The 23665-nt window shown below is 47.1% G+C and overlaps 1 protein-coding gene across 6 annotated transcripts in view; it reads left to right on the top strand.

The window, feature by feature from the left end:
* The first annotated feature begins 8194 nt into the window (after positions 1 to 8194).
* Positions 8195 to 23665, top strand: part of LOC308483767 (paired box protein Pax-7) — a 173213-nt gene continuing 157742 nt past the window's right edge. The window contains exons 1-5 of one of the 6 annotated variants that reach the window (XM_081017975.1): positions 8195 to 8363; positions 9117 to 9213; positions 10392 to 10835; positions 15313 to 15548; positions 17129 to 17258. In XM_081017975.1, the coding sequence (XP_080874101.1) occupies positions 10751 to 10835; positions 15313 to 15548; positions 17129 to 17258 (451 nt within the window). In that variant the 5' untranslated portion in view covers positions 8195 to 8363; positions 9117 to 9213; positions 10392 to 10750. Of the gene's footprint in view, positions 8364 to 9116; positions 9214 to 10189; positions 10836 to 15312; positions 15549 to 17128; positions 17259 to 23665 lie in introns of those variants that run through there. The other 5 variants (XM_081017979.1, XM_081017976.1, XM_081017974.1 and 2 more) reach the window with 5 other exon arrangements.

Genomic DNA, 23665 nt, shown 5'->3' on the forward strand with positions numbered 1-23665 from the left:
ATGTGATTTGGAACTGCTAGGTTGGCAGGAGCAGGGACCGAGCAACGGGAGCTCACCCCGTTGCGGGGATTCGAACCGCCAACCTTCTGATAGGCAAGCCCTAGGCTCTGTGGTTTAACCCACAGCGCCACCCGTGTACCAGTTTCCCTCTTAGATCCTGATAAAAAAAATCAGTATGTGGAGTCAAGGCTGCAAAGATAATTTCTGCCTGACTTGAGGAAAAGGCTGTTCCTCGTGTCTAATCTGCTTTTGATGGGGAGCTGCTTCCCAGATCCTTAGAGATGGGGGCAGATGTCCCCATCTGTCTTGACTGTGCCCAAAGCCCCTTAGAAGTTCAAAGCCCATAAGAGATTCAAGGGGCATCTTCTTACAGCGGTCTGTGTTTGTTTTGAACGCCTTTAATGAAAACAATGCTTTTGCTCATTCCAGAGATGTTATGCTCCGATAAGGTAATTGCACAAGGGGACAAGCTTACATCCTATTACGGCTGCGCTCGGGATTTGGTGCCACAATTGAGAGTCCCATGGGCTCGCTGGAGCTACACCCGTCACCTCCTGCAGCAGCACAGGTGAACTGGGAATGAGTTGGTGCATTGCTTTTGGGGGTGTATTCTGCAACACATTGCTGAGGCAATAGTAAGGTAAAGGTAAAGGGACCCCTGACCATTAGGTCCAGTTGTGACCGACTCTGGGATTGCGGTGCTCATCTTGCTTTATTGGCCGAGGGAGCCGGCGTACAGTCATGTGGCCAGCATGACTAAGCTGCTTCTGGCGAACCAGAGCAGCACACGGAAACGCCATTTACCTTCCCGCTGGAGCAGTACCTATTTATTTACTTGCACTTTGATGTGCTTTCGAACTGCCAGGTTGGCAGGAGCAGGGACCAAGCAACGGGAGCTCACCCCGTTGCGGGGATTCGAACCCCCGACCTTCTGATCAGCAAGTCCTAGGCTCTGTGGTTTAACCCACAGCACCACCTGCATCCCGAGCAATAGTAGAGGTGGGCTTATACCAGACTGTCCATGCAATGCTTCTGAATGCCAGTTTGCTAGAAATATCAGGAGGAGAGTGTTGTTCCTGTGCTCAATTTCTGCTTGCCAGAGATCTGGTTGCCACTGTAAGAACAGGATGCTGGACATCATGGGAATCAGAAGTGGGGTGAATTATGCTGTTATGCATAATGGGTATCTGGGTGGTCACTGCAAATAGGTAGGACAGAATGTACCACTTCAGACTATAGGTCCAGGTTCCAGGTTTTCCCACAGATGTGGGGGCCTGGGGGCAACTCTTTGTAAAAAGCCTTTTTCCCAGATGTGCTAGATCTCTACATTCAGGGTGTTCTGACTCTTCCACCTCCTCCATCTTTTAGCCATGGAGCATTAAAAATGGCGCTGCCATTTGTATCGGTAGATCTGATCAGACATGTGTGATGCTCAATTGCCAGTAAGTGATACACCCCCAGTCTTCGGTCTGATTCCCATGACAAACCATAACTTTCTGAGTAATTTTAATGGTCATTTTAGAAGTCAGAGGCACTGCTCTGAGGGGTTGGTTTGGGGGTTGGTTTTTTCCCTAGAGCAGGAGAAATAATGTCATTTGCTGAAGCACCAGGTTAACTGATGGATGCTATAGTGAGTGAAAGAGGTGATAATGAATCTTACAGAGTCTGTGACCTATTGGCCCAAAGCAATTGTGGAGAACTACAACTTACATCAGCCCCAACAAACATAACCAATGGTCAGAAATGAGGGAGGTTGTAGTTCAGCAAGAACTGGAGGGATAAAGGTTCCCAGCACCTGGCTTAGAGAACAGTCAGAGAACAGGGTAAAATAACCAACATGGCGAACAGGTCTATTAATGTCAATGGGTCTACTCTGAGTACAACTTAGATGCTACCCAAGCATTTCCCTCTTTCATTGGAAATACCTAGGTACCCAAAGGCCATTTATCCATAAAAGACAAACTATTATCTAAATTCAGTGGCCTGGCTAAGAAATATGCGTCTCTCCCAGTATATTGCAAGAACTATTAAATAGGGTGGTACCCAACTCAGTCATACTAGGGGTAGACCCACTGAAAATCAATGGACCTGAGCAAACCATGTCCATTGATTTCAGTGAGTCTACTCTGAGTAGGTCTACTTTTGGCTTCACATTCTGTGTTAAAATTGAACATCCTTGTCTTTCTAGAACTCCAGAGATCAGGATCCCAGGTCCCTGGAAATGAAACATCAATTCCTACATTTAGGCTGCACAAATATAAGACGGTGAAGGAATCTAGTCAACAAGCTGGACATGAGTCGACACTGTGATGCATCAGCAAAGAAAGCTAACACTATTCTAGGCTGCATCAACAGAAATCTAGTGCCCAGATCAAGGGAAGTCCCTCACCTGGAGTTCTGTGTTCAGTTCTGGGCACCACAATTGAAGAAGGATATTGACAAGCTAGAACGTGTGCTGAGGAGTCCGACCAAGATGATCAAGGGTCTGGAAACCAAGCCTGATGAGGAACAGTTGAGAGAATTGGAGTCTCGGCAAGAGAAGAGAAAACAGAGAGGGGAGATGATAGCCATCTTCAACTATCTAAAGGGCTGTCACATGGAGGATGAAGCAAGCTTGTTTTCTCCTGCTCTGGAGGGTAGGACCAGAAGCAATGGCTTCAAGTTACAAGGAGATTCCAGCTAAACAGTAAGAGCTGTTCAACAGTGGGAAAGATTCCCTTGGAAAGCCATGGATTCTCCTTCCTTGGAGGTTTTTAAGTAGAGGTTGGGTTGTCATCTGACATGTATGCTATAGTCGAGATGCCTGCATTTCAGGGGGTTGGACTAGATGACCCTCGAGGTCCTTTCCAACTCTGCAATTCTACGATTCTAGATTGTCTATTCTGTGGGAACATGATAATTCAAACCACATATGAGGCAGCTTGATTTAGGGAGAAAAATAGAGAAAGTGGAGGAGAGAGGCTATGGAGACTGACCACCCAAATGTCTTCATTTGCCTAGTGCTCCCCTCCACTTAAAAAAATAAATAAATCTCCTAGCAGTAAAGTTTATTTAAAGAGGACCGATCAGCTATCTTTATCACCCAGAAACATGCCATAACGATTAAGAAAGCAGGGAGACAGTGATGGAAAGAAGAGAATCTGATTGAGGAAGCAAGAGAAGATAGGAAGTGGAGGAGTGAAATGTACCTTGCACTCCTGTGCAGGTTTACTCGGAAGTAATTCCCACTCAAATAAATGTGCAATGGAGCTTACTATTTATAAAACCACCCTCCAATGCATATTTAACCAGAATTAAAGTTCCATTGAACGCAACAGGGATTACTCTCGAGTAAGTGTGGACAGGATCCCAGCCCGATCCGATGTAGGCTGACCCAGAAGTAAGTTCCACTCCCTTATCCCCAGTAAGTGTGAATAGGATTGCAACCAGTGGCAGTCCAATCCCATGCAAATTTCACCTAGACATAAATCTCTCTTGAATTCAACAGAGCTTACACCTATGGAGCTCCATTTCTTGCCATTATTTTAATGTCATAGATATATAGATATATATTGGAGGGCTGCCTTTCACTGAAGCTTGCTTTACTAAAATCTATTCCTTGGTACACCCCAGAGAAAGATTTGCTGGGGTCAGGGGATAAGAATATGGAATCTTAACGATTTTTTTAACCACCTGACTTCAAGCAGAATGGCATTGACCTGGTGACAATCCTACGCAGTGCATTTTCCTGGGAGTAAGCACTAGTCAACTCAATGGGGCTTTCTTTCGAATGGGGTGGGGGGGACGACAGAAAATTCCCCCAAAGGGAATTTATTCAGAGTAGATCCCTTATCCTTAATGATCACAACTAAGATAGCCAGTGTGGTGTAGGTTTAGAGTGTTGTCCTAGCACCTGGGAGACTGGTTCAAATACGCCCCCATTTGTCCATGAGGCTCCTTTTGGGTCAGTCACTGCCTAACCTACCTCACAGGGCTGTTGTGTCGATTAAATGAGGAGGTGGAGAACCACGTGAGTCTCCTTGAACTCCTTTAAAGAAAAACGCGATATATAAATGCAATGAATACTGATGATAGTAATAATTTACCGTCATTCTTGTGGCTTTACATAGGACAAACATTCCACAGAACCCCATTGATGTTGCTTTCCTAGTGCCCAATGCAGGGTTTCCCAAACTTGGGTCTTGGACTACAATTCCCATCATCCAATGGTCCTGCTATGGGAGTGTCTTTTGTTAGACTTCTTAAGCTGGACACACACACACCTTTCGCTGTAACGTCCCAGGGCCAGTCAACAGCAGTTTAAAATGACAATATTAATATGACTTTAAAACAATTAACTTCATTTATATCTCACCTTTCTTCCAAGGAGCTGGGAGCAACCTAGATGGTTCTCTCGCTCCATTTTCCGTTTTCCTTTCCATTTCCTCCTCAGAGGAGGGTCAAGTGTTCGTGAGGGAGGCCCCGATCTCTTGCGTCACCGATCCCTAGGGGAAACCCCCATTCATTCATTCATTCATTTCATATATCCTATTTTTTTTTCTCCAAAGAGTTCAAAGTACGTGCTTCTCCTCCTCTTCCTTTAATCTCCACCACAACCCTGTGAGGTACGTTAGAATGAGAAGCAGTGACTGGCCCAAGGTCGTGGCTTAAGTGGGAGGGATTTGAACCCTGATCTTTCCCAAATCCTAGTCCGACACCCTAACCACTATGCCACACTGGCTCTCACTGCGGAGAGAAAGGCTTCTGGGTTAAAAACGCACTCAGGGCTGCAAAGTTCCCACCTGGGTCTCTGTTTCCTTTAAGCCGCCTCTCAGGAGCGTCAGGCGGTTCACCAAACAAGAGGTTGTTTGGTTGTTTGTTTGTTTGTTTGTGGCGCAAAAACCTATAATAACTAAAGCCAGAAAAAAGGGGGGAAATGTTTATTTTTCTTAAAAGAAAAAACCTCTTTACCCCTCTTTGGTTCTCGCCCCGTCTTCCAGATCTCCCATAGCCCTCTCCTCTGGCCAGCTTCAGCTGTGAAATCGCCGTTTCACACACGCCCCAGGCTTCTTAATTGTTGGGGAGGGGAAAATATGTATAAAATGAAATTTGTTTGCCACCAGGAGACCCTGGGCACACGCGTGGCTATTCTTTTTCTCTCTCCTCTCTCCCCCTCCCCAATTTGCCACAGAGTTTCCTTAAGCGTGGTGTTTTCTAAATTGCTTATTCTCCTCCCTCTCCCCCCCCAAAAAATTAATGTTCTCCGATTTCCTAATATAGAATAGGAAGGGGAGTCGATAAAGGAGTCGTTAACCTGTCATCGCAGGAGAAGGCAGCCCCACCTCTCCAAAGGGGTGGCAGTCGCGATGATCAACTCTTCCCACTAGGCATTGCTGTCGAGGCGAGGGGTCCGGTCCTTTCTCTCTGTTGGAGAAGGCAGAGGACTGGGTTCACCTGCGCCTTCATCAGCCTAAAGCTCATTCCTCTCTCCTCCTTATTTAATAGCCAGACTCCCAAAGTAAACATCTGGCGAGGAGAGGAGTATTATTACTACGTACCATGGTTCAAATTTCCCACTCGTCCACGAAGCTCATTCGAGATGACCTTGGCACAAATCTCTGCCTCTCTCAGCCGAGCCTACCTCATAAGGTTGTTGTGAGCTAAAAGAGGACGGAAGGCATGAAAGAGGGAGAAAGAGAAGCATGTGTGCATTCTTGAAGAAAAAGGAAGGATATAATTGCAGCAATAAGTAAACAAAAATGATAATCATGATTTTGTTAGCCTGGTTAGTAACGCTGTGATGGAATCGTTTTGCAAAATTCTCCATGACTTTTTGCATGTGGCTCAGAAAGCAACTGTTCCAGTACAGTTTCTCTGAAAAGCTGCTGTGATTTACTCCCCATGGCATGTGCGTGGTCTGGGATCCAAATGGGACCTTCAGCCAGGAATAATTAGTCAGTCAGAAGTTATCCCGTGCCTGAACAGGATGCTGAACTCGATCTGAACCACACAGGTCTGATCCAGCTCTTCAGAAGGCCTTAAAAACAACCAGGAGTCAAAGACTTAATGTTATCGTGGCATAAGCTTTTGTGGAATGCCAGCGCGTCCCTGGGAATAAGTGTTATATCCTGAATTACAGGAATATACTGCATGTGGTTGACCAGCGAGGTCAGGAGGAAACGAAAGGCAGGAATCTACAGAGGGCGATAGCTTCGGTCACAAGCAAAAAAACAAAACAGGTGTTGATAGCACAGTCCTCCTGTCATTAGTAAGTCAATCCACACTTTGATGAGCCACAAAACACTCTCGTTCAGTCCCGATAGAGTCGCTGTTCTCCATGAATTCCGGGTTTTCCCGCGCAAGCTCCTTGTTCCGGGATGGCCTCTATAAAGTTGCGCAGTCTTTGCACTTGAGTTCCCCTCCCAGTCAAATCTAACCCCCTTTCTTTCAACGCGAGAGTGAACCCTGTGTTCCTATCCTACCAGTTGAAATATTTTTTTTTCTGGATCGAGCCCCACCGTTGAGTCCGCACGAGATCAGAATATTTTGCATTTATTTATTTATTCTCTATCGAGATCGATATTCCGCGTTTCCTCGCGTTTGATGCCTACGCAAAACACCTGTCTGCCCGTTGCCATCCTTATCGCTAGATCTTAGCCATCTTCAAATATCTCAAGGGCTGTCACGTGGAAGATGGAGCAAGCTTGTTTTCCTCCTGCTCCGGAGGGTAGGACTCGAACCCATGGCTTCAAGTTACAAGAAAGGAAATTCCGACTAAACATCAGGAATAACTTTCTGACAGTACAAGCCGTTCGACAGCGGAGTGGACTCCCTAGGGAGGTGATGGATTCTCGTTCCTTGGAGGTTTTTAAGCAGATGTTGAAGGGCCATGTGTCATGTAAGATCTAGTTGAGAATTCTGCATGGCCTTGGGTTGGACTAGACGACTCAATGATTCTATCTTATTATTATCGCTCTTATCTCCAGCGATGTTTTCTTTGAAATCCTTCGGGGGGCTGGGGGTGTTTGTGAAATTTAATGTCTCGTTGAGCTTTCGAGAGAGAGGATGAGAAAGGTTATCGAAACTGCATTCCCCTTTAGGTCTGTGGAATATCGCGATTTATGATTAAATTGGGAATCCTTTGCGTTGATATAGCGCTGAGCTGAGCGTCCCTCTTACCCCAACGAATAAATACCACTGTGATGTTGCATTGGTGAAGCGCAGAGAGAACCATCAGTTTCTTCATCCCACGGATGTGCAAGAGAATTGGGACGGGGGGTATATAAACAGGGGTCTTTTTCCCCCTTCACAGTACACCACAGTGGTTTCCCTCTCGGTAGGAGCCACGAGGCCCCAGCCCACTCCTATTCCCGCGGAATTGTCTACTGGGAGGAAACAGCGGGCTGTGCATGCATACCTTTGCTGTCGAGAGGAGTGGCGGGGTGTATTTAAAATAATAATAATAATGTAGCTACTGTTTTAAGTGTCAAAGGAGAGGGAAGCGGATCAGTTATGGATGGTATACATTTATATATCTCTATATATTGCGCGCGCACACGCACACACTTTCAAAAAGAAATATACCTGTTTATGGAACTTCTCATCCCCCCCCCCCCCATCACTTGGCGGTGGTGGAAAAGGAACCTCTCGCTTCTTCCCAGGAAGATTCTGAAAATATTTTCAGTTCGGGGAAGAGCTCCGGTTCCCATCAATCGGCACAGTCAGTTAAAGAGAGGGAAAGTCCGTCTAACGAGTAAGTCGCCCAAGGCGCTGGTCAGATATAAAATCAGGATAAAGGTTTAACACAAGAAGTTGTGTTTGATTGCTCATTTGCTTGAAAATGTGTGTGTGTGGATATATAATTTCAGACCAGCTGGTTCAACGAGCTAAAGGAAAAGGAAAGGTGTTTGGCTTCCATTTAGTGTAGTTTGCAAAAGTTTTTTTTTCCCGATTGGGGGGGGTTAAGAAAGAGCGGGGAGAGAGAGAGAGAGAGAGAGAGAGAGAGAGAGAGAGAAGGGGGGAACAAAGGACACTTCGGAGCTTTGGCGTCGGTGCCCGCTGGGAAGGAGGGATGGAGTCATCCTCCTTAAAGCTTCAGAGGAAGGGGGGAGACCAGCTGCCTTCACCCCTCCTTCTCCGCCCCTGCCACTGTCCTGGGTTTCAGAGAATTATGATCGCTGTTTAGGAGAGGAGGGACGTCGTAGCCTGGGCTAAATTGACCCAAACAAACCAAATCGACTAGAAAAAGATGATTCACATGTTCTTATTCCTATTGGTATTAATGTCAAAGATCTAGCTATTGTGCTTCGGCTGGGAAAGGGGTATGGGTTAATAATGATAATTATTAAGAAAAAGCTGGAACACGCAGCCTTAACTAGTTCTGGGTGAGAGACGGAGAAGGGTTGTTGTTTTTTCATTTCAGAAAATGCTTCTCGGTTGTGGGAAGGGGGAATAAGCCCCGCTGAACTCGGTGGTGCTTCCGATTGAGACGTGTATAGGATGGGGGGCTGCAATCCTAGGTGCCGTGAAACCCACTAGGACTTACTCCGAGAGAACTTGCGTACGAAAGGGCTGCTATCCTTAAGCGCCGCTTCCCGGGAAAACGTTCCCATCGAGCTCAACAGAGCTTGCTTCCGAGTAAACGTGCATGGAATCTGGCTGCTCTCGGGCTGCTGTTCGCCGGGTGGGTTGCGCAGGAGACGAACCACACACACACACACACACGCACCAGATTCACTGAAACATGCCCCTCCCCGGAGTATATATGAATTATAGGATCGGGTTGCGCCTCTGGAACGATCTTAAGCGCTTTCAGGTAACACGAGTGGAGCCTTAATGCCAGATCCACGTGGCTAGGATCCGGGCTGCCTGGCTGCGATTTTCGCGTTCCAAGACCCCATGAAACCAGCAGCCGACAAAAATCGATTCGCCAAGTGGGGAGGGGGGGAGAGAGAAAGAAGTGTAGACCTTACACCTGAGTGTCTAACTCTCAAGAAATTATATGGAGTGGGGAAAGAGACTTAAAAGGGGCTGAGCGACCCACGGGCTCGCTTCTAATCATGCTGTTACTCTGAAGTAAATCCTAGTACAGTACTGATATGTTTGTTCTTTTCCACAAAAGTCTATTGCCTTCCAAGTTACCAGAGAAGCGATGCTGCGAAGTCTACTCGGAAGCAAGCCCTCTCCTGCTCAGAGGTCCGAGGGGAGCGATCCTCCAGCTGCTTAAAGCTACCAGTAAATGAGGGTCCCTTCCTCGACTCACAGCTGCCCTTAAGTCATTTTCGGGGGGGGGGGGAATACCTGCTAGGTGTGAAGGCAGGAAGACCTCCTTGACTGACTGGAAGAGTTGTGGGTCCCGATGTATGAATCGTATCTGCTCCTGCTGTTCTGAAACCTATTGTGGAGACGTTGTCTCTCAAATATATATTATACATACATGATGCAGTCAAGGTGGACGGGTCTCTCTCCCCAAGTTTAAGGCTTGGGTTGAGGTAAGGGGGTTCCCGGTTATCACTTCCTTCTGCTTAGGACAGAATTGATGTCCCTCCTAGACTCCCTTTAGCGGGGAAATGACTGCTTATTTTTGTGTGGAAACCTCTATTCTAAGAAGTTGGGGGGGGGGCAGAGAAGCGGTCCCTGGAGGAGTTAGGGCGACGGAGTTGAGGGGAGAGTGCTGAGGTCCCCCTCTCTCTCCCCTTTTCCTCGCCCCCCCAAAAAAGCCTCATTTGTCCTGGGAAGTGGCAAAACTACTTTTGACGAAATAGTGGTTTGTTTGTTTTCTTGGAGGGGGGAGCGAAGGGACGTCATTCTTCCGTCTCCCCAGGTAAACTTTAGGAAAGGTTTTGTGTTTTGTTTTTTTAAAAAAAAAGAAATGATCGGAATGCTAGCACTTAAGAATATATATAGATATATAGGGGAAGATTCCGTTTTCTCTCCTACGGAGACCACCACCACCCACTTTTTAAAAAACAAATCCTCTAGATATACGTCTGGGAGAAGCGGGGGACACACCAGCCCCTTTGCGATTGGCTCCCAAGCCTCGGAGTTAAATCTCCCTTCTCTGCGCTCATGAATAAAAAAAAAGGAGGTTTTTTAGAAGGGAGAAAGGGGGGAGGAAATCCCCACTCCGCAGCCTATCAGAGTTGCTTCGGTCTCCCTTTCTTGCATTTCCCCCGATGCGCCAAAGTTCAACCCGTCTTCACAACTTCCAGCCCTTCCTATCCTAGCAGTCATCAGACACCCCCCCTTCTTCTCCTCCTCCCCCCCAAAAAAGAAGCAACACACGCACGCAAAATAAGAGTGAGGGAAGAAAGGGGGAAGGAAGGAAGAAGGAGGCAAAGGAGGGGGGGGGAGAAAACCTTCTACAATCCTCCTCTAAAGAAATTCAACCTCTGCTCGCTTTCACTCCACAGTCTTCATCGCGCATTCCTAAAGGACGCAAGCTCAGTTTCAGCTGGTCAATTTCAACCCCCCCCCCTTTTCATTTTTTTAAAACTCTGGGGGGGCTTTGGGGGAGGCGAGTGGCTGAGGTTTTCCAAGAGGGGACAGACCAGAGGAGGGGTCCTCTCTCCTTCTGTCTCTCTCCACGTTCTCTCTCCCCGCACCCCATTTTTTTGGTAAAAAATATATATATAGACACTTTTTTTCTTGCAAAGATTTGGACTCCCCTTTTTTCTCCGGCTTTCTCGACTTGAAACCTTCCATCCCAGCGGCCCCCCCTTTCCTCCTTCCCTCCCACCCACCCGTTCATCCCAGCAGCCTCGTCTGGAGTATGGCTGCGCTCCCTGGGACAGTACCAAGGATGATGCGCCCAGCACCCGGACAGAATTATCCCCGCACCGGATTTCCTTTAGAAGGTAAGCAGGCGGCTCGTTTTTCCTTCCCAGGTTAGATACTTGTTTTTTTAAAAAAAGAATGATTTAATTACAAAATAAAAATGTTAGTGTTTGGTTTTCCTTCTTCGCTTCTTAGCGGGGCCTTCCGATTCGTTTCATTTTTAAACTTTTCGCCATTATTCTCTTAAACTTTCAGCCCGTGTTCTTAATTTTTTTAAAGGAGGCATTTGTTCAAAAGGAAGTTTCGTTTTTAAAGCGCGCTTGGAAACCGCCCTAAAGCCAGTCCCCTTTTACTGGGGAGGAAGCCCTCTTGCCGGGCTTACTCCTGAGTAAAGACGGCGCTTACAACCGCCTGCTTGCAAGGGTAGGCGCGTTTGGGACAAAGCGGGTCTTTTTCACTCTGCGAGCCAGCCTGCGCGTGATGGAAGGAGTCAGGCGTTTCTCGCTGCCGTTTGGCATTCCTAAGTTTCCCTCCAAATCCTAACGAGACACCAATTTTCCAAACTGTGGTCGTTATATATATAATATATTGTGGGGTTGTTTCGTTTGCCATTGACTCGTCGCAGACCGTTTTGGAAGGGGCTTTTGAATGAACTTTGCGCAGCTGGCTCCCTTCCTTTACCCTCGCTTTCCGTTTGCATGAAAATGTCTGTTCGTCCTCCACCGCCCCTTACCCCAAAACCAGAGTCCGGCGATGATATTTTTCGGTTTAAAAACGAGAAGCGAGTGAAAGCGACCCGGCGCGTCTGCGATGGAACGTTGGGCGCGCCAAAGGTTCGGAAAGAACTTGTCACTTTCTCTTGTCAATTACACCCACGTTCTCTCGCCTCTACAACCTCCCACCCCTCTCTCTCTCTTTATATTTGAATGAGAGCGAGAAGTAATTAGAAAGCGGCTTTCCGACATCTCTCCCCTAAAAAAAAACCCACACAATTTTCTTCAGTCTCTCCCCCGCCCCACCACAGGTCCCCTGATTGGCGACCAAACCAGAATTAAACAAACTCCGGGTCCCCTTCCCTGCATTTATTAAAGCAAAGCTCGCTCAGCCGAGAGCGTGCTCAAGTGGGCGAGGAGGCAGTGGGTGGGGGGGCGAGCAGGCAGGGGACCCACGCCGGCTGCGCAAAAACCCACACGCCGCGGGGATTTGGAGTGAAGGGCCTCCTTTTCTGCGAGCAAATGAAGTGAAGCGGCGCTGGAAAGGGAAAAAGAGATCAGGGGGATTACCAAAATATTTGCACAACGTGATGGGGAATAATGACGAGGCGGAGCGGGCGGCCGGTCCAGGCGCCTCTCGGAGGCAGGCTGAGCCCACTCGAGGCTGAGCTGTGGCTAATGACAGCGCGCGCCGAGTGACTCCGAATTAGCGGCGCGTGATTCTTGATTAAACCGCCAGGCGAGGACCGGAATCCACTTTCCTCTCTTCGCCAAGAAGTGTGGAAGTCGGGGGTTAGAGGGGGGGAGAGAGAGAAAGAGAAAGAGAAAGAGAGACCATCATATAACACCCCCCCATCCCTGTCTCTTTTTTTCTCTCCCCCACCCCAATTTCCAAATGTGATGGGGAGCCACCATCCTCGAAGCGAGGAAGAAATATTAAAAAGAGAGAGGGAGGGAGGAAAGGGGGGGGGGAAACCCGAATACTTTTCTTTCTCACACCCCTTCAAAATAAAATTCATGTCTACTTTTCCACTACCAGAAAATTGGGGGATATGTGACTTTAAATACCCGCTTAAAGCAATATTTATATTTAGAAGTTTTCTCCGGGTCTCATTCAAGTGCTGGAGTCCTAAGAAAGAGCGCTTGGGAAGATGGGCGCTTTTCATAACGCAGATTTGGTTATAGGAATACTTTTTAAAAACATATCAGGAAGCGTGCACATGTATAAAATAGACTTTTATTTTAGGTGAGAACTATCTGTATATGTATATAAAAGCATCATAAAAAGCATATAAAATATAAAAGCGAGCTTACTCTGGATCCCATTTATGATTTGGTTAATCACTAAATACTGATAATCCCTGATTTATATATACTGAAATGAACTCTTTCTATATATGCATATAAATTGATTTATGTAAAGATGAACAGGTATTCCTTATATGTGTGTGTGTGTCTCCATACAGTATGTTTGAACAGAAATACGTAACACAAACACACTTTCCCCAAAAACCTTGGCTGTTTTCAAGCCTAACAGGTCACAGAAAGGGGGGAATGAGGTTTCTATAACAGCGCCGTTCTCCCACCTGGGTAAGGATGAGGGAGAAAGGACATTTTGTAGTTTATCAAAAGTAGTGGTTTGGGGAGAGGGGGTTAGAAGACGTTGGTGGTTGTTATTTGCAGGGGGCGCGTGTAGGCCAAACGAGAGAAGAAGACGGAAAAGGACAACCTTACACAGATAGAGATCAAGGCAGCTGAGAGGGAAACGCAAACAGATGTCTGCGCGCTCAGCTGGAGAAGCGCCCAGGGAACCATTTATAAAATATATATTGGGGTTAAGGGGAGGAGGAGGGGAGGGGAATTTTGAGAAGTTTTGGCGCAGACCGATCTGTGGGAAAGCGACAAAGTGCCTGGTATTTGCCTCCAACTTACTCAGAGAAGACCCACTGAAAGGGATGGCCCGAAGGTAACGCTGTCCATTCCTTTCAATGGTCCCGACGTCCTGTATTTAAAATGAACCCGGGGAGAGGAAAACCCCGGAACCGGGCGCCGCTCTCCTCCTGGGTTCAGTGAAACTCCCGGGGGAGAGAGGTTCGGATCTCCGCCAGAGACATTAAAGGGAGAAACTGGCTCCAACGGAGTCTTGGGGGCCATGTCTACGCGAGAGTAAGCCCCTCAAAAGCCCAATGGGGCTTCCTTTCTGAGGGGTCCTCCGGGCGTGCTTGCTCCCGAGGGAGCTCACGCCTGGCTGAATAAAGCGGGCCTTACTCCCGAGGAGCTGGCGCATAGGATGCTGTTGCGCGGGTGTTTGGCGCGCAGCGCGATCCTAAGGAGGAGCGGTTCCTCTTTGTTCCGTGCGGCTTATTCTTGGAGCAAGCGCGTGTAAGGCAGTAGCTGGCAGTTAAATATGTTTTCAGGGGGAGTGTGAGGAAAAACCCGCCCCAGCACACGGCCTTGCCAGTTACACTGAAAGTTCTCAAACCTATCTTTGTAAGCTGTCTCTGACGCATACACAGAGTGCCGATCATTTGGGCCTCGACTCGGTTTAGACCTCGTAACTGAAGCAGGAAAGTATATTCTGATCGGCACCGCGATCCCAAAGCCCTGACTTTGGTGTGGTTCTTAGGAGGGGTTGGGAGAAAGAAAGAAGCGTGTTTCACGTGCCCGCGTGTCGTTTGAACATAAAACAGCCCTTTGGCTTTTAAAAGCGAGAAATTTTGGAAAGGAGGGGTGTTACCACGGGACAGAGATAATTAAGGAAGGCTCACCTTCATAACGTTTCATTGTAACCAGAATTTATTCCTGCTTATCTGGACCTGGGTTCAAGGGGAGCATTATTCATCCAGAATCCGCATCGAAAAAGACCATAGAACTTTTTGTGGGGGGTGAAATTGTCTAAGATTGAGGGGGGACACCCCCAAAAATAGTCCCTTTCCTCCAAGTCTTTAGTTAAGTGGATTGTGGATAAGGCCTCTGAGTGGGTCCTCCGTTGGAGTACTCCAAATCCAGACCAAACGCGCCGGTGATGGGCGCTTCGGTGTACAGTAATCCGAATTGCTGTAAAATCCTCCGCTCATTCCCGTCCCCTTAGATATCAGTTCGATAAATAAAAATAGTAGAGACTTACTTCCGGGCAAACATGGTTAGGATCGGGACCCAGAATGTTGTGAATTTTATCTTTCAGTGCCCCACTTTTTAAAAAAAATAAAATAAACTTATAAGCCACGATTTGAGTCCGGAACTAAACTTGAACCGGGTTCAGTCAGAAACGACCTCGCCCTCTTTCGTTTTCTCCAGCTCCGCTGTGAATCGGATCGGGACCTTACTTCCGAGTAACTGTATTGAGAATAAGGGAGGGTGTGCGCGTGTGTTGTGTGAGCCTGCACTAAATAAAAACCCGATTCACTTTCTTCCCGATCTCAAGACAGTGATAAATTTGCCGATCCAGATAATAAGTTTGTCTCTAAATTCAAATAGGCGAGATCTAGATTATATAGGTGCTTCCTTATACATCCAGCAAGTTATCTATAACTACGGGGAATATGTGGATAAAACCAAGTGAGTAAAAATGTAGGTATTGCCCGCTCCGCATCACAAAGGGGAGACTGCGGTGGATCTGGTCCCGAGATCCACTTATGCTGTGAGCCAATAAACGGGTTCGGTCGGGACTTACTCCGCGATACGGGTCTGGTTCGAAATCTGGTTAAATTCAGGCGGGGTGGGTAGAGGATGACAGCCTTACCTCGGTTAAAATGTGATAAGGGCTTTACCCCGAGGGAACCCGCAGGTAAAAGTCACCTTTGCCTTCTCTCTCCCTCTCCCTCTCTTCTCCTTTACCTCGCAGTCTCTACCCCGCTGGGCCAAGGCCGGGTCAACCAGCTGGGCGGCGTCTTCATCAACGGGAGACCCCTCCCCAACCACATCCGCCACAAGATCGTGGAAATGGCCCACCACGGGATCCGGCCCTGCGTCATCTCCCGCCAGCTCCGCGTCTCCCACGGCTGCGTCTCCAAAATCCTCTGCAGGTACCAGGAGACCGGCTCCATCCGCCCAGGAGCCATCGGTGGAAGTAAACCCAGGGTGAGTCAGTGGGAGTCCCCGGGGTGGCTACCTCGGGCACGCGCGGGGTGGGGTGGGGTAGCCTTCACCTCTTCTCCCCTACCTCTTAACTGGGTTTGGGGGGACCCTTCTCTGGGCACGCACCCCGAAAGCGAAGGGAAAACATCTTGTACTCCGTGCGCAGAAGGTTCCGGGTTTCCAGGTAGGGCTGCTGCGAGAAAACCCTACCTGATTCCCATGGCTGCTGCCTGCCAGAGCAAACAATACGGAGCTACATGGCAGCTTAACTGTTTCCCTGAAGCTGCCACCCTAGCCTCGCTTACTTGGGGACTAAAAAAAAGTCCCACGGGATCTGAGCAGACACGGTTCAGTTTGCCCGTTATGTCTCACAACTGGGCTTACTTCCGAATAAGAAAAAAGAAAAAAGTTGCGCGATATCGTGGCTCTTAGCTATGGTCCGTTGAGGAAAGATTTTCCGATGGGCTTTCTCTCGGGAGACGTGTCCCGGATCGGGGCCCTCCGGCTGCTCTTTTTTTTCTTTTTTCTTTTTTGCATTCATGGTTATTTATCATGAGATGAGCCTCTGGGCGATGGGTCCCGTCATCTCCGACAGGCAGCTCAAAATAGGAAGCGTTTACTGAGAGAAAAGCGAAATCTGTCAGTTCCTCACTTGATCTCACTTTACAACCATAAATCAGAGCAGAGTGGATAAAGGATGATATTTGCAGCTAATTTATAATCGTTCACACTCGGAGTCATTTTTTAAAAAATCTTTAAAAAAGATGTGTCTTTAGAAGTGAGAGGCTGGGGCGGGGAATCTGTCCGACTCCAGGCACGCTTACTCAGGAGTAAGTTCCACTGAAACCCATGGAACTTTACTTCTGAGTAAGGATCTCAGGGTGGAACTGGACCGGTCCCCTTACTCTCAAGTAAGCCCCCGCGCGAAGCCCCGACCCCTAGGGGAAATTCCTCGGAAACAAGTCCTGCGGCGTACAACGGGGTTTACTCCTAGGTAAATGCGTAGAGAGGTGCAGTAAAATATTGACTTGAAAAAATTGGGCTCTTTGGGGGGTTTGGGAAACCATCAAAAGTTGTAAAATAAGGACCCTCCGGTTAAAGGGGGTGGGGTTTTTTTTTTAGAAGCCTTTAAGGAGAGGGTGCTGAGTAGTTTGGATTTAGGAGGCTTTCCTGAGGTGGGGGGGCGATTTGGGAAGCCACCAAAGGCTTGATGCAAGCACCCTTAGAGTAAATTCTAGACTAAAACGGATCTTATTTATGTATTTTTTTATTTTAAGAGGGGGTTGTAGCCACTGCTAGTCCTACTCAAAGTAGACCCACTGAAGTTTACAGACCTGGCTGTCTAAGTGTCATGAATTTCCATGGGTCTACTCTGAGTAGGGTTTAGTTGGGAGTCGTTTACAGAGAACATTTGAATGGCGAGGCGCGTGGGCTGAGGCGAGGGCGCACCTTTACCCGCTCCCCAAAATTTAAATTTAAAAGTGAATCCTTTTTCTTTCTCTTTCCCCTGCCCCACCCACTGCAAACCTCTCCCCCCCCACCCCACCTCGGATCTTTTCCCGACGGCGCATTGATCCCAAAAGCAGGTCGCTACTCCCGACGTGGAGAAGAAAATCGAAGAGTATAAACGAGAAAACCCCGGGATGTTTAGCTGGGAGATCCGGGACCGACTGCTGAAGGATGGGCATTGCGACCGAAGCACGGTCCCTTCAGGTGAGAAGGCAGCTTGGAAAAAGCCCAAACGGGGAGAAGGAAGGGGGGGGATGAAATCCTGTAATTGGGTGGGGAGGAGGGAGGAACTAATCTAGGGATGCGTTTATCTACAAACAGGCCAGCTTGAGACTAAAATCTTCCCCTCCAGGCTAAGAGGCGGGCAAATAACTCAATGCACGCGCTCAAAAGCACAGACCAGGTTCCGTGCGTTTTGTGACTCCCCAAGAAAGCGTTCTGCATCACTCCGAAGCTTGCATAGCCTTTGTTCTGTCCTCCTGCTTCAGACTGAGAGGCCCAGGAAGAAATAAACAGGCAAATCCCTGGATGCAGAAATCCAAGATGAAGCTGGAGTTTGATCCCTTCTCCAGGTTTACTCTGGAATTTTTTTACTTTTTACACAAATTCCTCCCCAACCCCAACCCGTCCTCTTGCAGTTTCAGGTGGTACAGTCCAAAAACAACTTCAACTGTGTGTGATGAGAGAGCCGGGCTTGAGTCTCAAGCTGAATTTGCAGCTTTCACTTCTGGCTCTGTCTGCCCCATCAGCAGAAGCTGGTCTTTGCAGCAATGTTGCAGGCGGCTTAAATGGCTTCTGGATCATTTGGGGGCGGGGGTGTCCCTGATCCCCAGTATTTGCAAATCTGGACTTATAACGACACCCTGTAGACTAGCGAGTGAATTGTGCAGAAGGGTTGCTAAATCTAAAAGTGTCCATTGCGAATGTGGGAAGACCTGCGGATGTTATCAGAGCCTTCAGCTGGATCAGGTCTAATCCAGCATCCTCTTCTCACAGCGGCCAGCCTGCTGCCCCATTGGCAAGCCCACAAGCTGAGTACCAGAGCGCTCTCCCTTCCTGTGGGTCCTAGCAACTGGTATTCAGAATGATTGCTGCCTTCAAAGGTGGAGACTGAGAGCATAACCATCATGGCTAGTGGCCATTGGTAGCCTCTTTGTCCTCTTTGAATTTGCCCTAACCTCTTTTAAGACCAGTTAGGTTGCTGGCTATCACTGCGTCCTGTGGGAGTGAGTTCCAGAGTTTAACTTTGCACTATGTGAATAATGACTTTCCCCTGCCTGTCCTGAATCTTCAAACATTCGTGAGTTCTAGTGTTAGGAGAGAGGGAGGAAGACCTTTCTGCTTTCTCCATACCATGCATAATTTCAGGTATTAAACACTGAATGTGGAGACTCAGAAATCTAAAACCTCAATTCTCTTAATTTTGCGTGGCAGCAAATACAGTAAGGGTTATACATTAAATAGATAAAATTGACCCCCAGAGCTACAGTTTATTAACAGATAAACTTTAACTTCTTGCTCTGTGTGTGTGTGTGTGTGTGTGTGAGTGAGTGAGTGAGAGAAAGAGAACTCTGTACCAAAAGGTGGGAGCCCACATATTTTCCCAACAATGGATAGCACTTTATCAAGTTAATTTGGAAGGTGAGTTTGCAAGCTTTCAGATGTCACAGCATTCTTCAGCAGACTGAAAGCTTAACTGAAACTCAAAACTTTGCACACCTGTCTCTCTGCCTCCCAGATTTTGGGTCACAGAGGTGCTGTTGTGTGGCCTTTGTTTTTGGGTCGCAATTATGCATGCTTGATTTGTGTTGTTTCTTTTTTGAGAAACAGCCTGCATGAATCAAACAAGTGACATTTCACTTATTTTCAATTTCCCTGGCCTCTCCTGACAGTTTGGAGCAATTTGAGGAGAAAAACAGAGCAAGCCAGACAATCCCATTTTACATATTACTCAATACAATTGATGCAACCTTCTGAGTATCACAGAGCTATGCATCAGTCTGGCAGAGAGTCTGGTATAACCCGAAAGCTGTCGTACTACATTCTTAAAACACTAAAGCAAATATTCCTTTCTTGTTGCTATAGATTCAAAACCAACCATACAACCACTTAGAGTTTTGTTGAGATGAGCCAGAACAGAAAACCTACATCTCTTCTTGTCCCTGCCCCCATCAATTCAGATACCTAGTAATATTTTCCAGATCTTTGTCTGATAGGAAGAGAGGGTTCCATCCAGATGATTCAAACTACAGTTCCCAGCAGCTCTAGCCAGCATGACCAGTGATCAGGGGTGATGGGAGTTGTAGTTCAAAATATCCGGAGGGTGTAAAAAGTCCTGATCTGCACAGCAAAATAGAAAAAGGTCTTGGAGTGGACAGTGCCACTGCCCCTTTGTCGCCTGGGAGGAGAGTCCATTTTGCACACAAGAGGATTCCAAAACTGATACAAGCACACCCACACCCAGTTCGTAATGGTACAGTCCCTTTGTGCCACCTCATTCTGTGCTTTCCAGGTTAATACCCAGTGCCAAGCCTTACCCAGAGTTGACCCATTGAAATTCATGCATTTTATTTATTTCACAAAATTTATATACATTTGATAGTGAAAAAGGAAAAAACCATTTTTTTAAAAAAAATGGACATAGCTAATTTAGGTCCATGAATTTCAATGGATCTACTCTGAGTATTAGGACTTAGCTGGATATAACCTCCATTTATTTTTTTTATCTGGATGCTGAACACTTTAACATCTGAGGGCAGGTTGTTTTAATGTTCCTGTGTTACTCCTCCTATAGTTTAGAGTGGATCTACTGTTGCCATATTTGAAACTTACTTTAATAACTGGCATTAAATGCAGGATATACAGTAATTAACAAATGCATGATATAATTAGTAAGATCCACCCTGAGCCACCTGAGTAAAATTCTATACTAGAATTTCATATAAGGCTCCCCTTCTGGGCACATTTACTTAGAAGCAGGCATTGTTAAAAGGCAGGGAGATTTAACTTGGCAAGTAAATTTAATGTATCTATCTATCTATCTATCTATCTATTTGTGTTTGTATTACTTGCCCTTCATCCTAAGGTACCAGGGCAGGTTATAGCATTAAAGCACAATATTAAAAACAATTTGGAGGGCCCAATTCATAAAACATCAAATATAACACCAAAGTCATTAAAAACAATATTGTTTTAAGTATGAGAAGACAGTGTTTAGGCCCTGTTAATTTCACTTTCACTCTGCCCTCCAGGGTGTCCATGTGTTTATGGTGTGGATGGGTAATTCAGATTAAAATCCTCCTCCTCCTCCTCCTCCTCCTCCTCCTCTTCTTCTTCTTCTTCTTCTTCTTCTTCTTCTTCCTCCTCCTCCTCCTCCCCTCCTCCTCCCAAACTAGGAAGTTCTGATGTTTTAATTTGGGGAGAGACATCATTCTGTTGGCATGATATAAAGGCCTGTGGGTTTTCTGGTTCTACTAAATTCTTCAATAGGTATAACGTGAAAAAGTTCTATGTCTATACATTTGCAATGAGGGCATAAGGAGAGAGAGAGAGAGAGAGAGAGAGAGAGAGAGAGAGAGAGAGAGAGAGAGAAAGAAAGAAAGAAAGAAAGAAAGAAAGAAAGAAAGAAAGAAAGAAAGAAATCCAGTAGAGGCTGCTCCATGAAGGTAAATGGGGCCTCATCCAATCTGCCTTCTTACTTGCATGCAGTTCAGGGGGAGTGACCCTCCTCCTCCTTAGTCTCAACATTGACCTTGCAGAATTCAGCAACCAGGAGGATGGGAGCACAACCGGAATTAGTTGACTGCCATTTATTGGTTGTGTCGCCACCTACTGTTGACCTCCCTTCCGCCCCACCAATCTCAATTCCAGCAGACACTGGAATTATCGGAAGTCAGCTGTGTACAACGAGACGAGATGCATTACGCAGCCACATCACCAAAGACACTTTGACTTTATTTTAATATTTTATCATTTTTGCTGAATTCTTATCGCAAACTTTTCTGCAAGAAGCGCCAGGTTGCATACATAGTTCTCCCCGCTCTTCATTTAATTCCCAAAACACCCCTGTAAGGTAGCTTAGACTGAGAGGCAGCGACTAGCCTGTGGTCACCCAACGAGCTTCATGGCCAAGTCAGGATTTGAACCGGGTCCTCGTCAAACACTCCCAGCACTGCATCTTGCTGGCTTTCGAAAGTCAGGCCTTGAAGAGTTAGGTAATACACAACTAAAGACAGCTCGGGTCTCCAAATGACCATACTGTTAGGACACAGGGGCCAAGGTAGGTTTCTAGGGCCATTGGAAGGCCTGAACTGTGGGTACCATGAGCAGGTAATTGAGAAGGAAGCTTCAACACTAAAGGGGCCACCACCACAAAGGCCATATTCCTCAAACCTGTTAGCTGAATTGATCTGTCTGATGTTGTGCAAGTATGCAGGGCTCCCATAGAAGTTCTTACAAATGTCAAGGGTCATATAAGGGAAGGCGGTGCTGTCCCCAAACTGTTTAGGGCAGGCAGCACCACTGTTCCCTTGTGAGTGACCTTCTGGTGGCTGTCGGAGCTAGCGGCAGAGCAACAAATAGGAATTTTAACTTTGTACGGCGGGTTGGTTTCTACACAAACACACATATTGGCACCCACACCCACACACACACCCTATCCTTCATCTAGGCAGGCAAGAGGAATGATCGGAGTTCAAGGACGCATTTCTAGCCAGGCAAAAACACTCAACCAGGGTGGCGAGCAGGGTGTGTGGGACCTGGCAAGAGTCCCAGGGCCAGACAGAGAGGGCTGGATTTGATCTCGGGACCCATGGTTCCCCATGCATTTATATTCTGCCTTCCTCCCCCAAGGAGCTCAAGGTGGTATGTGTGGTTCTCCCCCCATCTCATTTAATCCCCAGAACAACCCTGTGAGGTAGGTTGGGCTGAGAGAGGCGGTGACTGGCCCCGGGTTGCACGCATAGAGCTTCATGGCTGAGTGGTGGATTTGACCCCTTGGTCTCCCATGTCCTAGTCTAAGCAAAATAAAGAAAAATTCCTTCCAGTAGCACCTTAGAGACCAACTAAGTTTGTTATTGGTATGAACTTTCGTGTGCATGCACACTTCTTAAGATCTGAAGAATATCTGAAGAAGTGTTCATGCACACGACAGCTCATACCAATAACAAACTTAGTTGGTCTCTATGGTGCTACTGGAAGGAAATTTTTTATTTTGTTCCAACTACGGCAGACCAACACGGCTACCTACTTGTACCTATGTCCTAGACACTCTAATCCAGGCATCCCCAAGCTTCGGCCCTCCAGATGTTTTGGACTACAATTCCCATCATCCCTGACCACTGGTCCTGTTAGGTAGGGATCATGGGAGTTGTAGGCCAAAACTTCTGGAGGGCCACAGGTTGGGGATTTATTTATTTTTTTAATTTGGGACCAGCAGCCCATCGCAGTCTTTTGGCCTCCACTTATGCCAAGGTATAGGGACGCAGGTTCCGTGTGCTGCTCTGGTTCACCAGAAGCGGCTTAGTCATGCTGGCCACATGACCCGGAAGCTGTACGCCGGCTTCCTCGGCCAATAAAGTGAGATGAGCGCCGCAACCCCAGAGTCGTCTGCGACTGGACCTAATGGTCCCTTTACCCTTTTTTATGCCAATGTACCAACTGAAACCTCAACACCCCCCCCCCCAAAAGGCATTTTGAGGACAGTAGTTTCAGGGAGTTGTGTGTGTTTATCCTAAATATAACTGGGGTTGGGGGTTGGGCTGAGTATTTAGAGAGTCGTTGGCCTGTTTGTTGATTTAAGGACTCCTGCGAGAGTTACGTACATCTAAGATGACACCTGCTAAAACACAGAGAAGAATCATAGCTCAGTGGTAGAGCATCTGTGTTGCGTGCCAAAAGTCCTGGGTTCAGTCTTTGGCATCTGCAAGGAGAGCTGGGAAAAGACTCCGCCCCGGAAACCCTGGAGAGCAGCTGCCAGTCAGAGTAGACAATACTGACCTAGATGGACCAGCGAGCTCTCCCTCTGTTTAAAGTAGTTTCCTAAGTGAGATACCTCATTGGGCTTTTATTCCTTTCATTTCATATATATTACTACAACTTGTGTTCCATAAAATTCACACTGTAATACAGTGAAATACAGTATGTAAGAAACATAAAAGAAGCAATCAAATTTTAAATATTATTACTATTTATTAAACTTGTATACCACCCTATTCCTGCAGGTCTCAGGGTGGTTCACAGGATTAAAACTAAAGATTTAAACAATCATTAAACAATGATTTGGTGTGGGCATGTCCACCTGAACAAGGATTGCTGGCCGCTGATGGTCCATGGACCACTTTTATTTTGTTTTAAGCCCTGGTTTAGAAGAAGTTAGGGACGCGGGTGGCGCTGTGCGTTAAACCACAGAGCCTAGGACTTGCCGATCAGAAGGTTGGCGGTTCGAATCCCTGTGACAGGGTGAGCTCCCGTTGCTCGGACCCTGCTCCTGCCAACCTAGCAGTTCAAAAACACGTCAAAGTGCAAGTAGATAAATAGGTACCGCTCCAGCGGGAAGAAATAGGTACCGCACACGGTGTTTCTGTGTGCTGCTTTGGTTCGCTAGAAGCGGC

This window comes from Podarcis pityusensis (assembly GCF_964106645.2).
Source record: "Podarcis pityusensis genome assembly, chromosome: 8".
NCBI lineage: Eukaryota > Metazoa > Chordata > Lepidosauria > Squamata > Lacertidae > Podarcis > Podarcis pityusensis.